This window comes from Poecilia formosa, unplaced genomic scaffold (assembly GCF_000485575.1).
Source record: "Poecilia formosa unplaced genomic scaffold, Poecilia_formosa-5.1.2 Scaffold31, whole genome shotgun sequence".
Classification (NCBI taxonomy): Eukaryota; Metazoa; Chordata; class Actinopteri; order Cyprinodontiformes; family Poeciliidae; genus Poecilia; species Poecilia formosa.
Genome location: NW_006799970.1, coordinates 1,594,083 through 1,609,109, shown reverse-complemented (window position 1 = coordinate 1,609,109; position 15,027 = coordinate 1,594,083). Strand labels below are relative to the sequence as shown.

Below are 15,027 nucleotides of genomic sequence, written 5' to 3'. Positions count from 1 at the left end.
ATTACTGATTTATCATCCAGCTCTAGTTTGTTATAATCAATAAAACAAATAAAAAATAAACTATTGAAATACATCATTGTGTAATGATTCCATTGGTTTTAATTTCCCTTTTGATATCCATGTAAAAAAAAAAAAGAGACAGGAAGCGGTTGCTTAACCTTTTATTAACAGCAATGTGCATACTTTCAAATTGATATGAGCTTTAAAAACCATTTAAAAAAATCATGAATGCCTTTCTTTTACTGAGGTGGGGGAAGAAAATTAGAACGACAGCCCCCTCTCCTGGCTGAATATTGAAATTGCACAGCACTGAGCATCTGGGGGCATCCAGAGGCTGAGAACTGATCTGGAAAAAGTGAGCAAAAAGACACTGAAGCGTTTGAGGGATGAGGCTAGATGCGGCTGAAGAGGCAGAGGACAGATCGATGCAAGCATTACTGCACTATGTTGCCTTCAAAGACCAACAGGTACAGATTGAGACCCACAAACACTCCTCGAATATCAAGGCCTTTTAAAAAACAAAGTAAGGACGTCGGTGATCTCTCTCTCATTCTCTAAACATATGGCACAAGTCAAGAAAAAACAAACAAGTAAACAAAACCTTTGGGACAAAATGCACAGGAATGCAAAAATGACATTTTTCTTTAACTGTATACAATAAGCTGTTCTTTAGAGTGACAGTATCAAAGCACAAATCGGTATGCTGTGCAAAAATAAAGGTTAATTAATAATAATACATAATGAGATGCCGTCTTGAAACGTCGGTACAGTATTGAGGATTGCGGACCTCCCCAGTCCGTCACCACCCATCATTCAAGAAGTTTCTCAAGGCAACTAGGAAATAAACATGAGACAGAACTAGAGACGGCGCAGAGAGCTTCCAGTCAACACACAGCTTCAGCCGGAAGAGGTGAAGACAAACTGGGGCTAATTGGCACCCTCCCAATCAGAAAATAAAATAAAAAAACCCACCAAAAACATTCTTCATATACTGTTAGAGCCTCAAGTTAATGTACCTAAAAGCTGTTTGTGTGATTATATCCTTTAGATTCAGAGTACCTGGAGGTAAAAAGCTGCTGTTCCTGCTCCTGCGAACACTGGAAAAATGATACAAAAACAAAATGTGCAAGTCTGTGACTAAGAAGCAGTTACTTTTGGCTGTACACAGGTGAGCTGCTGTCTGTGCTAATGAGTCCGCTCCGCGTTTTGACAGCATTTATTCCTGAGTTAGTTGTTACAGTCGGCCCAAATACTGATTTTTACCGTAGACCGTGGGGCGGGGCCAGCGTACCCATGAGTCTACGCTACGAAAAGCCTCGGCGCTCGCTCCTCTTTTCAGAGCAACGAGAAGGCAAAGCTCAACAGAAAGCATTCGTCTTTTACCGAAAACTTTGAAAGCATTTTGGTTGCTTTATTACTGTTAATATACACAAGGTTCCCACTGGGCAAAGAGTCTAATTTTTTCAGCTTCTTTTTTTCTTTTTTTAGAAAAAACTCTGGAGCATTGAGTAAAAATAATTTACTTATTACTACTGTACTTAAGTTTATATTTCACAGATCTTTAAATCATACAACACTGAAGATGGCTTCTAATTTCGCAGAGTGGTAAAGGACTATTTCGCTGCTTTTTTGGGCTTCTGGGTCGACTTTGATCAACTCTTTTTCATAATCTCTAAAACCCAATATATGTTGCTGCTCACGGCCTTAAAGCTGGCTTAAAGATGGTTTCTTCTATTATTCGTTGAAAGACTAATTTGGTCGTTTGGACATTTTTCTAGTCACAAAAAAAAGACATTCTTAGCAGGAGAACTAAAGGAGTGTAACTAGTTGGTTGATTTTAAAGAGGGGTAAAAGACTTGCTCAAAGGGCCCAGACCTTGGAGAGCACCGGGGGCCAAAATACTGTGAAAAGAACCTGGTGCAATTATTCTAGTAAGAAATGCAATGTAGCCCTTTCAACACCTGGCAACCAAGTGGCAGAAAAGTGGCAACTTCACCTTTTTTTTTGCCACTTTTAAGAAAGAAATAATGCTGGACATGTAGAAATCTTTCCACCTTTAAGAAACGTGGACGTATACGTGCGACCCACTTAAGTCCTAGTTACCTACATGGGACTTTTGGATTCAGTGTTTAGCTTCTGGACCAACTGGATCTTAACATCTAGACTTGTCAAATCTGAATTATATGATCCTACATGTATTAGAATCTTTTACTTGCTTGTATAAATTGAATGAGTGAATTAGCACACCTCATGCAGTGATTATATAGGAAAGCCTAAAGAGTGGTGGGCTTTTCATGATTACAGAAAAGTGCTGAAAATATAGGTAATCTCAATTATCACAGCGTCCAATTAGTAGTATTGCAATTTTATGAACTTCTAAAGTCACGTGGAACCAGTTACCAAAAAGACACTGAAATAGCCCTTTATCATTATTTACTCTGTGAATTTTCCTTAAATATGCTGATTCAAACGTATAAAAAAAGCCAATTTTTTTCTCTCCTGACATTCAGATTTGTATCTTTAAGATAATGGAAATACTTATGATAGTCTAGGACCTCAAACACATAAATCGAACTTTAAATGCAAAAATCAAATTTCAACCTTTTCACCGGTCGTGTAGGAACCCTGTGTATACACAAAAAGAAAGAACAGAACTAAATGTTAAAAATACTAAAGTCGACAGCTTGAGAGGGCTGCGGGCTCACGAGCTGCGTATACTTTTCAAGTATGCTACATTATGAACTGGAAGGACAAATGATACTGTCACTTTAAAGAAGCAGGATGACGGTTAAACAGAGTATTCACAAATGTACATTTAAGGCTTTAATTGTTTAGCACTAACAATAATAGCAGCAGTGAAACACTTCTGAATTAATTATACCAACAATATTTATGATCATATAACAACAATATATTATCAAAGTAAGTCATTTTTTTTTTCCTTTTCGTTTTTGTTTTGTAACACTGGACTCAGCTGGAGACAGAAACCCGGACCAGCCAGTGAGTTCAGACAACAGAAAGAAAACATGTGAGCCACCACAGATCACGCAACAACTAGCCTGTCTGCTAGCCTCTGCGGCTACATCAGGCCCCGCCTTATAACTTAGAGCAGTAGTACATTAACAGAGCGCGAGTCCAAGTACGCGGACTGGAGTACACATTCATGTTGAGACGGACAGGAGAGGGAGGGGCTTCATCCGAGAGGAGGACGAGTGGAGTAAAAAGTCTGGCAAACACACACACACACCCACACACACACACAGAGGCAACCATGCTCACGTACACAAAACACACAAGCAGCCAGCAACATGTCCAGACCTGAAATCATCATCATGCTACAAACAAAACAACGACACGCTTGCTGTTTTTTTTTTTTTATATAAAAAAAAAAAGTACCAAAGCAACGTTAATTAAAGGCCATATCCGACTAAAGTCAAGATGAAAAGCTCTGCTGCACGTTTTCCAAGGTTCTGCTGACTAACGCATCCTGGTGAGGAAGACGCCCGATTCGTCCTTCCTCTTCCTTCCTGTCTTCCCGTAATCCGACTCCTGTCCCCCCGCACCTTCCTGCCACTCCTGCAGTGGTACCAAGAGCAACCCTCCAATCTGAACCATTTTCACATATTATTTATGCACGTACTGTATATATTACACACATTTAATATATACTTACTTATATATTAAATTCTCATATAGACATACACTTTTAGTTTTCCTTGTGAGGTGTTGATTATATTTTCAGCGAGAGGCTTCAACAAGAAAGATGACAGTCTGTCTTCGCTAGATTCCTATGAAAGTCTCGGGTCGCCGCGTTTGGGCGATCCCGAGGAGATGCTCCTGAAACCAAACACTCGAAGAGAAAAGAGAAAGAAAAAAAAAAAAGAGCATGACACTTTTGAAAGCGCATGGAGTGCCTGGCGCAGATTCCTGCAGATACTGTGAGCTTGCTGAGTAACAGCCAGGTCAGAAACCACAGGAGGGTTTGGTGGGAGGGGCGTCGGGGAGGGGAGCACTTTACGTAGTCCTGGAGGCAGTAGGCTTTTCTGGTCGGGTCTGTGCCGACCAAAACCAAACCAGGCTGAGCCAAGCTAGGGCAAAGAGAGCAAACCGCGATTCGTGGGCGCCACAATCTGCTATGTGAAAATGTGGGCGGTGGAGGGAACAGAGACGAACTCACGCAGGATGTTCTTGGCCATTTCTATATTGTTCTGTGCAATCATCAGAGCTTTCTGGATGTCCTGGTAGGAGTAGCCCTGACTCATGAGGTGCTCGATCTCGCTGCTGATCAGGGGGTTGGCCTCCCCACCCGCTGCACCGCCGCCGGGCGGAGCGGGCACAGGCGGGACGGGGCTGTGGCGGCGCTCTGAGTTGATCCGTCTGGGCAGCGGCTTTGGAGGTCTCTCCGGTGCTTCGGCTGGCTCTAAAGCAGCTGAGGGAGAAAAAGAGGAAGAGGAAGAGTTTGGATTTAAACAGCAACTAAAGGTCAACGTGAAGAGATCATTTATTTAACTGGAAACGGCGCTGCAGTTAAAAGATGGCTCATAATTATAATTAGGTCTGAGGGAAGAGACATGTCCTTTCACACAATCTGAAACCTTTTCAGCTTTCCACTGCAGTGACATTTAACAAAGCACTGCGAGAGGGCCGGCTGCAATCTGCCAGCTTGTCAGCTTGACGCAGAGTGATTTAATTGGCTCTCAGATTCAAACATGCAGAGTGCCCGTGTGTGGTAAATGTCAACCCAGCACAGAGGTATCACTGTGAGAAATCAAGAAACAACTGCTGAATAGACTTCCTGCACTGTGGCTAAACCTCAAGGCTTGCAAAGGCATGACATGCAACTGTCTTGTCATCACACCTTCACCAGATTTGCCATCGTCTTCACCAAATGATGGCAAAATTGGAGCTCAATCTTTAAACTAAACTAACTAAAACTAACTAACTAAACTAAACTAACTAAAAAGCTAACTTTTTCAGGTAATAAGTAAGCCAGTAGCAAGCTCCTAATTTATGCTTTGTGTGTCTTTGGAAAATCACTGATGGATTATTGATACAAAAAAACTTCTTCTGCTTCACAGACCTACAGAGGCAGCCATGAGTCACACAATTAACCAATAAAAACATCTCATAAACTTTATTTGTATCATCTATAATTTTAAGCTTTGCTTTCTAAAAGCAAACACCACATTTGATTTGTTCAGTTTAGAGATGTTATGTTGCCGTGTTAAACTTACATGCCGCAGCTCCAAAATCTGAATCTAGGGAAAGGCGGTTAAAGGCTGCCACAGAGGACGAGCACGACGATGAGGAGGATGAAGATGAAGACAGAGAACCCCCCATTTCTGAGAAGGTCCGCCGAGCAGGGGGCTGTGGTAGCCGGGGCTTTGGGAAGTCGTAGCCGTTGTCCTCTTCCTCTCTATCCTCCGCTGCGTGGTCTCTGGGCCCGTTGGTGACCGGCAGGGGAGGCAGCTCTGAGTAATCTGAAAGGAAGGACGATAATCTCATCATAAAACCACCAGAAATATTCACACTGCAGTGTCAGAGTCCCCTCAGACAGGGAGTTGAGGGGGATTTTTAGGCTGTCTGGTTTTGTGGTTAGAAGAAAATACCTGAATCTCTGGCTTGCTGTGACCTCGGCTGGACGCTGTACATGGCTTCATACGATATCAGCCCGACCTCTGCACCTAGCGTGAGCCTACAACAACAAATGATGGGTTTAAAGCTCAGACCACGACTCAAAGATCTTTCCTAAAGTGCCTTTAGGAAGGTTTGAATACCGCGAGTTGACTGCAGGGGCTTGAGTCTGTGTCAGAGGGTGAGGGGGCCTTTGGACTTGTAGGGTGTCTGGTACTGATGGGACGGCAATGGGGCGAGATGAAGGGATCATGTACTCAGAGTCTTCCTCGCTGTCACACGCCTCCTCTCCAGGCACTTGCCTCAAACCTTGAGACGACCTGGGAACAGACAGACTGTATGAGAAGACTCTGAGAGGAAACATCGTGTATAGCTTCCAGATCACCGGTCAATCTCAGGGTCATTTGGACGTACCTGTTTGCCAGTGAGTAGATGGCATTGGCCGAGGCTGATGGTTTCACTTTGGGGTTGTCGTAATCTTGAGAAACTATGTCAACAAAATTCTAGAGGAGGAAATAGATTTCACCAGTTTTAGTTACTTTACCCAAAAAAACTGAACATTAAAATCGAGATAATTAAAAGATATAACTTAGGGTCGTGTTTTTCTTCTGCCAAAACTAGAGAGCCAGTTAGAACTGAAGGGTTTAATCCGGTGTAACATAAGCCTGGCGGCCCACCAGGCTTTATTTGCCTCCCCGCCAGACTAAGTGTTTATTTTATTTAAACAGGTTTTTTTTAAAGTACACATGGTTTCTAGTTAATAAAAAAACTCAAGGTAGCAATTAGATGGACTCATTTTACCATTTATTACTGGGTGAGGAGTTAATTTTAGAGATACTTTTATTTATTTCTCCTTTGTCAACCTTTATAATAAAGGGATGCTTGTCATATTCTCAGTTTCAGAAACCCCATCCTATTTAACATTTACGAGACTACAATGGGTGAATATTGTAAATAAAGTTTAGTTTAGCTTTTTGTAGCGCATGTGTTTCATGGAAAGGGAAAGACTACTTCCTGGTTGCATGTTACCGACACTTGGAAACTTGTGATCCGATTTCTTTGCTGCTCAATCTCAGCAACGCATTCTTTAAAGCAGGCATGTTATTACGCAGGACCACACAGAGAGCTTCTACCAGAGGGTGCCAATTTCTATGTTGTAACTAGAAAGAGCAGCTTATGCATCATAATAGAGAAAGAAACATTATGGAATGTCTGATTAGAGAAGGATTAGGATAAGCATATGTTGGAAAAATAAAAATTGTACCAAAATATAGCAGAAGACTTAAAGGAGGAACAGGAGTGATGATGATGTGACAGTAGAGTCTGATGTTCTCTTTAGTTTCTTTTACTGAAACTAAAGAGTTGAAAGATCTTTTGATAACTCAGATTTTAACCAACCAAATCAGATATGGTTAGACATTAAAAAAAAAAAAAAATAGATAAAAACAATTAAAAATGTCTTCTAAAAATAATACTGGTGTTTCAAGTTTTGCAACTTTTAATAAGTTAATTCGGCATATTCTTTAGTTTTTTTTACTAATCCCCCTGAATGTTCCCGAGATGAAAATTATGGTTGCGGAAGACCAAACTGAGCAGCCCAGGAATGATTAGGGAGTGTTCAGAATCAGATGTTTCCTAAAGACATATGGGTCTTATTCATGAGGAGTGATTGAGGAGGAAAAGACTGAAACTTTTTTCACAGAGTCATCCAAGGAGAGTGATGCCTGCTCGCTGTTATCAAACATGTCAGATAACTTCAAAAAATGAGAAAACTCAGACTCTTGAAGGCTGTAAGGCTGAAGCTGACAGTGTAACAGAGACGTTAGGGCACCAAACAGAGTGAATAAGCTAGGAGCAGAGTTGGTCTTTTAGTGTTATAAAGAAGAATCAGACTGTATTAAGTATCTGTGATGGCGGATTATGCAAGCTGACAAGCTGTGAGGTTTGTTTCTTCCTGAAGTTTTTGAGGGAAGGCTTTCCACAAGGCTCAGATTGTGGAAGACTGGCTCACATTCTCTCCTTAATTAATCCCAACATTGTTCCATCAGGTTGAGGTCCGGATTCTTCCGCATTGAACCTGCTCATCTGCGTCTTTATGGACTATTCTTTTTGTACTGGTTGCGGTGGTAACACAAACTGTACCCAAACAAAGCTGTGAGCAATAAATTAATCAAAATGTTGCGTTACACTAAAGAGTTTCTTTCAACCAAAGTTCTGTAGCCATTAACCCTGCAGAGAGTTGACGACCTCTGCACGCTATGTGGCTCGGCACCTGCAAACCGCACTCTGATTTTATGTGGCCTACCACTTGTGGCAGAGTTGCTGTCGTTCCCATTTGCCTCCTCCTCGTTATGACACCACCAACAGTTGACCGTGGAAAGTTTTGTGGCATGGAAAATTCAAACTTGTTGCTCAGGTGGCGTTTTATCACAGTGCAGTGCTGAAAATCACCCATTGCTTCACAAATGTTTGTGAAATCAGTTTGCGTGCTCCAGTGCTGGATGCTATGCAGCTGTAGCCACAGAAGTGATTTTGACTGATGGCTAAAGTGTATGAAAAATCCCTTAAATTTGATTAATAACTTTATTTAGACATTGGCCTAAGTAAGGTAAAAATAATTTTGTTTTTTTTTTAAGCCCTGTATCGCAGTCCCTAGCTGTGTCCATGCTTAGCAACAGGTTTTAGCCAACTACTGTAATAAATGTTTCTTAAGTCAAAAAAATCCACTATACTGAAGGACATGATGCTGAATAAGGTAAATTGAACTTTTTAGACTTTAATTCATGAATCACAAAGCAACACAGTTTGGGATCAGATTTCTTCCACAGGGATAAGTTGATTTTTAGAAAACCGTAAATCTGAACCCAGCACTCACAGGTGAAATAAACATGAAACAAAAAACTAAAGCCAGCTGCAGGAGAGGCTTAATAATGCAACAGTAAACCATGTTGATTCACTGATGTGTAGGAAAAATGGGAGGAATTATATAGAATTTTCTTATTTGAGCTTTATGTAATGTTAAATAATGATTTTCCCTCATCAAAAACATAAAACTGGTGTGTTCTTTTGACTCATTAATGAAAGTCTGAGGAATCATTGAATCTCCACTTCCTGCCTATTTGCCCCATCTAAGCTGCTAAAATGCTTCAAAATATTGAAATATTTGAAGTCCTTGAAGCGTAACCAACCCCCAGATCAACTTTCTTTGTTATAAACTCTATTAACAGGTTATGTAAGGTTCTAGTTTCTGAGTGAATTTTGAATTTTTTGTGCAAGTTTGCTTAATTTGTCAATATTTTGAGATCAGGAATAAAACCAGCTCATTCAGACACACGGCCCCGTCCCGAGGCGGGTCAGGAGTTGGAATAGTGAGACTGACGGTGACAAACGCCGACCCAGAGCGTCAATCAGCTCTGCAAACATGTGACTCACTTGCAATGTGAAAACATAGTGGAATGGGTCTTTTTCTCTGCTCTGACCACTGGTGACTGTATACTGCAGGATGAACGATTGCGTAAGACGGACTGCAGTTCTTAGGAAATGGGAGAAGCTCATGTTAGAACTCACCGTTTACTCAGGACGCTGCAGAACGTTGTCGCCATAAAAGCTTCCAACAACCCACATAGAAAAGTTGATAAATTTATCCACTGATTATTTTTTTTTTTTAGGAGGTGGGGGGGAGTAGAAAAATAGAGCGACAAAGTGCTGAAGTTAACAGTTCTTCTTTCCGTGCCCTCCAATCATCTCCACACTCGGCCGTGTTTCTTGGCTTCGCCCACTTTCGTAGAATTCTTCAAAATTTGCCGGGTTTAGCTTTCACAGGCAGGTTAGCTACACTTTAAGCCCCAAACTGTATAATTTTTACCTAGCATTCATTAACTTTTTCTAATAAACTCTAATACCATCAATAAAATGGTATGAAAGATAAAGAAAAATTAATTTAAATTGTTTAATGATTTAAAAAAAAAAGACATGAAATAAATCCTGGGCTGCTAAAGACTAAATTTGTGGAAGCTCTAGTGATGAGCGACCTGTCAAAAATAACAGTCTATATTTAGGAAATGCTATCCAAAGTCTTTTGTGGACAATTTCTACAAACATTAGATAAATCAGATGTGTGTGTGTGTGTGTGTGTGTGTGTGTGTGTGTGTGTGTGTGTTGGTTCTGACCAGCTGCTGGTCCAGACTGAGGGAGCTGTTGTTCTTCTGAGAGTCGGCGCGGTTGTCCAGCGCAGAGGGCAGCGCCAAGGGGAGGGAGTGTCTGTTGGAGAGCTCCCTGACACCTGCTCTGAGGTCGCCCCCCAGGCTGGGCACGTGGGTGGACGAGGAGGATGGTGAAGACGATGAAGAAGAGGGGGTGGGAGCTTTGGGAACGGGTCTGGAGTTCCAGTCAGCCATAGGACGGTTCGGGGGAGTGGGAGGGAGCTTATCTCGAAGGGGCTCCCCTGGAGTGCAGGGTAGGGGCCGTCTTGGATGCCGAGCTTCTGGAGCCGCCCCGCCTGCGTGGGGTCTGTCTGGAGGAGGGGGCGGGGGGAGATCCCGCAGTGCAGGGGGAAGTGGAAGAGGCTTGTCTTTGTGATGTGTTGCTGCCTGGAGGGGCGACAGAGACGGAAGGAGCTCTTTTAGATGAAACACCAGAAAGACCAAAAGCCAAAGAAAATTATTTTCCAATGCAGAAAATAATCAGCTTAGAAGGAAAACCCATCAATCATCAGGGGGATTTAGATGAATGACAGCAAGAGGGAAAAAAATGTTAATCTACCAACAACTGCACTTTCTGTTTATAAGCAAAGACATGTTGCTGTGGTATTCGAGTAAGAGAAAGTAAAATAGAGTAACAGGGAAAAAGAAGTAAAAATATCCTAGTAAGGTGCAGAAATACTAGTTCAGTGCATCAAGTAGCATTGCACCAAAGTATTTTCAGCTACTCAAACTGCACTTTCAATCTTTTACATACAGTTATACAAAAAACTGCAAGGAGCCACATTTTTCATGAATAATTGGAGTTACATTCCACAAAAATGTATGCAGAAAGGCTGAGGTCCAGTCTGTATGGCTGGTTTGTGTTGCTCTGAGATTAAATTATCTGAATTTGAACCGAGCAGGAAATGAAATACTTAACTGTTAAGATATATGAAATTACAACAATAGTAGCTTGGAGATGTTTAAAACTGGTTTGACTGAAAGTTGAGCATTAAAACTGATAACAGATCACAACAACAGCGAATAGTTTGTTTGTATATATGCAGGAATAAAACAAACAAATGAAAGAAAAACTTATTTTCCTTTAAAAGCTTAGACTAAAATAACCCTGACAGTATCATAAAGCTGAATCTGTGTATTTAGTCAACACTCCATTTTTAATCTGAACTAAGGCGTTGGATGAAAATGATCAATCCTTTGAATAATTAACTGAGCTTATTACACTGCTTGACAACGAGGATCAATTGGAATGTATGAAGAATTGAACTGAAGGTATTTCTTTTGTTAATTGGTGCTGTATAAATAAAGTGAACCCAATTTGTTTACCTTACTGGTGGCCCCTGGACTGGAGGCACCAGGGGGGTTTGGAGGTCTGTGTGGTAACAAGTCAAGTCTGGGAGGCACTGGGGGAAGAGATGACTGAGGGGGCATGGACATAGGCGATGGGGGGCGGTCCACCTGGATGAGACAAGAGAGGCAACCGTGAGATCCAATCCATTAACTGTCGTACTTTCAGTAATAAATAAAACAGTTCCAACACATATTGTATACGACTGTATGTACAGAAGTTGCTGAAAAGGCTCGGTTAGGTGGTAATCGAGTTACTTCAAAGCAGTTCAGGTTGTCAGCAAGTCATGCATACAGATTTTCTCAGAGGCATTAAAACATGTAGGGCATTTCTAACACAGAGACGTGCGAAAAAGCTGCTTCTCTGGCATCATGAACGATGGAGATGAAAGGCCAAAGTAACCAGATGTGAGCTATCAGCTCAGAAAAGGAAGACATGACAGGTGAGAATGTGTTTTATCTACACTGAGGTTGGTCTGAAGAGTCCCTTGTGGGTTGTTTCACAAAGAAAAAAAAATAATTACCCCAATCTTTTTCCACAATCTTACCTTTGTGCCAGCAAGTTTGCTCATCACCAGGTGGGGGTCTTCAAGTCTGTCGTCATCGTCGTCGTCGTAGCTTGGCGATGGAGCTCCCTCGGCTCCCATGGCGGCCCGACTTGAGCCCCCGCTGTTGTCCTTGGGGTCAAAAGGATCTACGACAATCGGCTCTGTACCTTTAATCTCACACCGGCAGAAGGGGCATCCCGTTCCCTGACCCTCTGACTCCTGGAGCACAGGCAGAAAGCAAGGAGTGAAGACAAGCTGACAAGAAGCTGGAAACTTTATCGACACGCTCAAGAGCTCTTCAGGAAATCCACCTTGGCATGACAACACCGCCTTTCCATTTCCAAAAACAGATTTCTAGATTTTTTCCCAGCAGACACTTGGCTTGGAAAAGGTGGATAAAAATATTGACTTGGGTTTTATTATTCGGATGTTACACTAATCACGAAAGGTAAAGTTAGCTTTTGATTCTGCAGTGGGTTTCTGTTTTCCACCTAAATAAAGTTAATTGAGCTTGAGCTCAGAACGAATAACACAAATAAATGCAGACTTAATTATGTCCTACTATACAGAAGAGTGCCTATGCTTTATTTATAAAAAAAAAATAGAAATCGAATCCAGCTTAAAACTATCATGTCAGATAGATGAGACAATGCCACCCTCTGTTTTTGATGGAGTGCATTCTCCCATTAGTCACGTCTGCAACTCAAAAGCCAAAACAGGCAAAAGCTTCGGCCAACTCCAAAGTTTTTAATTTGTCAAACCAAACGCTAAGGATTATCTGTACATAAAAAAATGAAAAAAAAAATAAAAATAAAAATATGAGGAATAGAAATAATGAGCTATTTAAATTTTATTTAAATAAAATTAAATTAATGACTTGTGAAAAATAAATATGGAATGCTGTGCAAATGCAAACATTGTGCCACAGCGTTTCTTTTACCCACTCGTACTTGGAAAGATGAACTCAAACGCTACGCTCTTCCAGAGAGGTGTAAGAGCGCTAACCGTAACCTGTGACATGCAAGCCCACCGACTCAAACCCCTTTGCTTCCACCCACTCTTGTACCTGCCAGGCGGTGAGACAGGAGGTGCACATCAGATGGCCACAGGGCTCGATCTTCACATCTTTGTCATTCTCCGCGCAGATTTTACAGAGCTGGAAAGTGGAGCCCATCTCACAGTACAGCTCATATTGTTCCTGAGGGCGGGAACAAAACAAAAAAAAAAAACATGAGAAGACAGTAACATCACAGAGAACTGACGCCACCTGAGATCCTGCTGAGCAGAGCCTGGGAGGATGGGGAGCGATCAGTTAGAGCGAGGGGGCGTACGCCGAGTTTCGGTTCTGCACTGATGCAGAGATAAGGTCGGCAAGAACCGAGGCAAAAACTGCTTTTTACACATTTCCGTAATGAGTCGTTCTCACTAAAAATGTTGTGACCTTAAAGGTCAGATGTATTAAATGAAAAAAAGAAAAAAAAAAAAAAAACCTGAAAGATAAAACAATTCTGTCTTTCTGAACGAAAGTGACTCTGAAATTTGAGGACCAAAAAAGCCGCAAACCAATACGTTAATAAGCTGTTGAAGAAATAATTTGTAGGAGTCATTTAAATAAAATTGGAAATTAATAAATTAAACATGTGTTTAATGTTTGCACAATTCTTCTTAAAACTTTATTAAAATAAATAAAAAACGTGCAATAGCTCTCCAAAGCTGTGCAACGAATTAATTGTGTCCAGTTAATTTTAATTTCATTTTAGCTGCAGGTACTGTAGCGTAGATGCTTATTTAATTTTTTTTAGATATTTTCATATTCAAATGGGTATATTTTGTTACTCTCCTGCTGTAACAAGTGAATTTCTTCACTGTGGGATTAATAAAAGACTATCCTAATAATTTCTAACTAAATCTGATAAACAAGTAAGTATTGAATGGAAAAATAAGTATAATGTAGTTTTATTTTGCAAGAATAACAGTATGCACTTTCTATTGAGGTGTTACAGTGTGTTTAATTATTGACATATTCACTTTACTTTATGTTTCTATCTAAGTATTATTTAGATTATAAATATTGGACTGTGGTACTCAGTCTCTCAAAGCAGTGTTGAAGATATATTTTCTTCAAATAAACAAGTTTTAATGAAATAATAAAAAGCAACGCAAATATACAAAAAACCCTCCAGCAAAGCATTGTGGGTATGCAGTCTGGTGGGAGCACGGCTCTCACCTGTGTGACTTTAATATGGTCTTGAGGTGAAGGCTCACACAGACCCATCAGATCGGGGTTCTGAGTCCGGCCATCGGGGAATAAATAGCTGGGGGTCCAAAAGGAAATAAAGTGAAAATGTGCCCACACCAAACATCTCTGGTTAATTCAACAAGCATTTTAATTTAAAAGTAATTATTGTTATTAGAGTGATTATACCACTTGTATACCCAACAAGCTGCGGCGATGAAAACATCTGAGTTCATTTGCTTTGCGCAAGTTGCTGCACATACAGTACACGACAATTTTACAAATGGGTTGGACGCTGTAATTACCATCTGATAAATGTTTTGTAGACACAGGCCGTGTACTTTACAGGCTTTCCCAGCTCAAATCGGAGTTTGATTACAGGTTGGGGCAGGCCAAGCACAGTTTTCATTAAACACAAGAATCACCACTGGCAGGAAAAGACGGGTTTCGAGCCAGCCGGGTAAACCACTGACTGAGGTCCGCATTAGAAATCAATGGTTCTGCTCTGGTTATGATAACAGTGTGGTGACCAGGGGGTTGGCGGTGGCAGAGCTAGATGATATGGCTGGATTCACTTGAAGCTGAGAGGCAGATTCAATCGAAGGCTCCAAAGAAAGGGGGTAACCAAGTTCACACAGAGACGAACTTAAAAGAACAACAAAAGAAATGACAAAAAAAGAGAAGATCTGAAGGGCACAAACTGCATGCAGAGACTAGGCTCAGAAATCTAGGTGAAAAACCACAACAGATATAAATTAGTCAAACAAAAAGGGAACTTACAAGCCTTCTCTGAAACCATCAATGAGGGCCTGGAAGAGGGGCTTGTTATGGGGAATGGTTTGGAGAATATTCCCATCGGCTGTCACGTAACCGATGGCCCACTGGCCCAGTCGAGTGCAACTCAGTCGGAAGATATAACTGGGGAGGGAGAAAAAAAACGTGTCAAGTCATCTGAAAAAAATAAAAATAGATACCAGACACTGAAGACCAGAAATACGAGTAAACAAAAGGTAATCTCAACTTTTAGGATACACATACAAACTACTGAATACAGTAATTT

At 41.1% G+C, this 15,027-nt stretch overlaps 1 protein-coding gene across 1 annotated transcript in view; it reads right to left on the bottom strand.

Annotated features, from left to right (window-relative positions):
* Window positions 1-147: 147 nt before the first annotated feature.
* Window positions 148-15,027, bottom strand: part of cbl (Cbl proto-oncogene, E3 ubiquitin protein ligase) — a 42,217-nt gene continuing 27,337 nt past the window's right edge. Inside the window, exons 6-16 of the mRNA XM_007549420.2 lie at window positions 14,748-14,885; window positions 13,959-14,046; window positions 12,798-12,929; window positions 11,732-11,950; window positions 11,163-11,294; window positions 9,804-10,223; window positions 6,049-6,137; window positions 5,778-5,954; window positions 5,610-5,695; window positions 5,235-5,480; window positions 148-4,429 (exon numbers count right to left, since the gene is read on the bottom strand). Of these exons, the coding sequence (XP_007549482.1) occupies window positions 4,134-4,429; window positions 5,235-5,480; window positions 5,610-5,695; window positions 5,778-5,954; window positions 6,049-6,137; window positions 9,804-10,223; window positions 11,163-11,294; window positions 11,732-11,950; window positions 12,798-12,929; window positions 13,959-14,046; window positions 14,748-14,885 (2,023 nt within the window). The 3' untranslated portion in view covers window positions 148-4,133. The remainder of the gene's footprint in view (window positions 4,430-5,234; window positions 5,481-5,609; window positions 5,696-5,777; window positions 5,955-6,048; window positions 6,138-9,803; window positions 10,224-11,162; window positions 11,295-11,731; window positions 11,951-12,797; window positions 12,930-13,958; window positions 14,047-14,747; window positions 14,886-15,027) is intronic.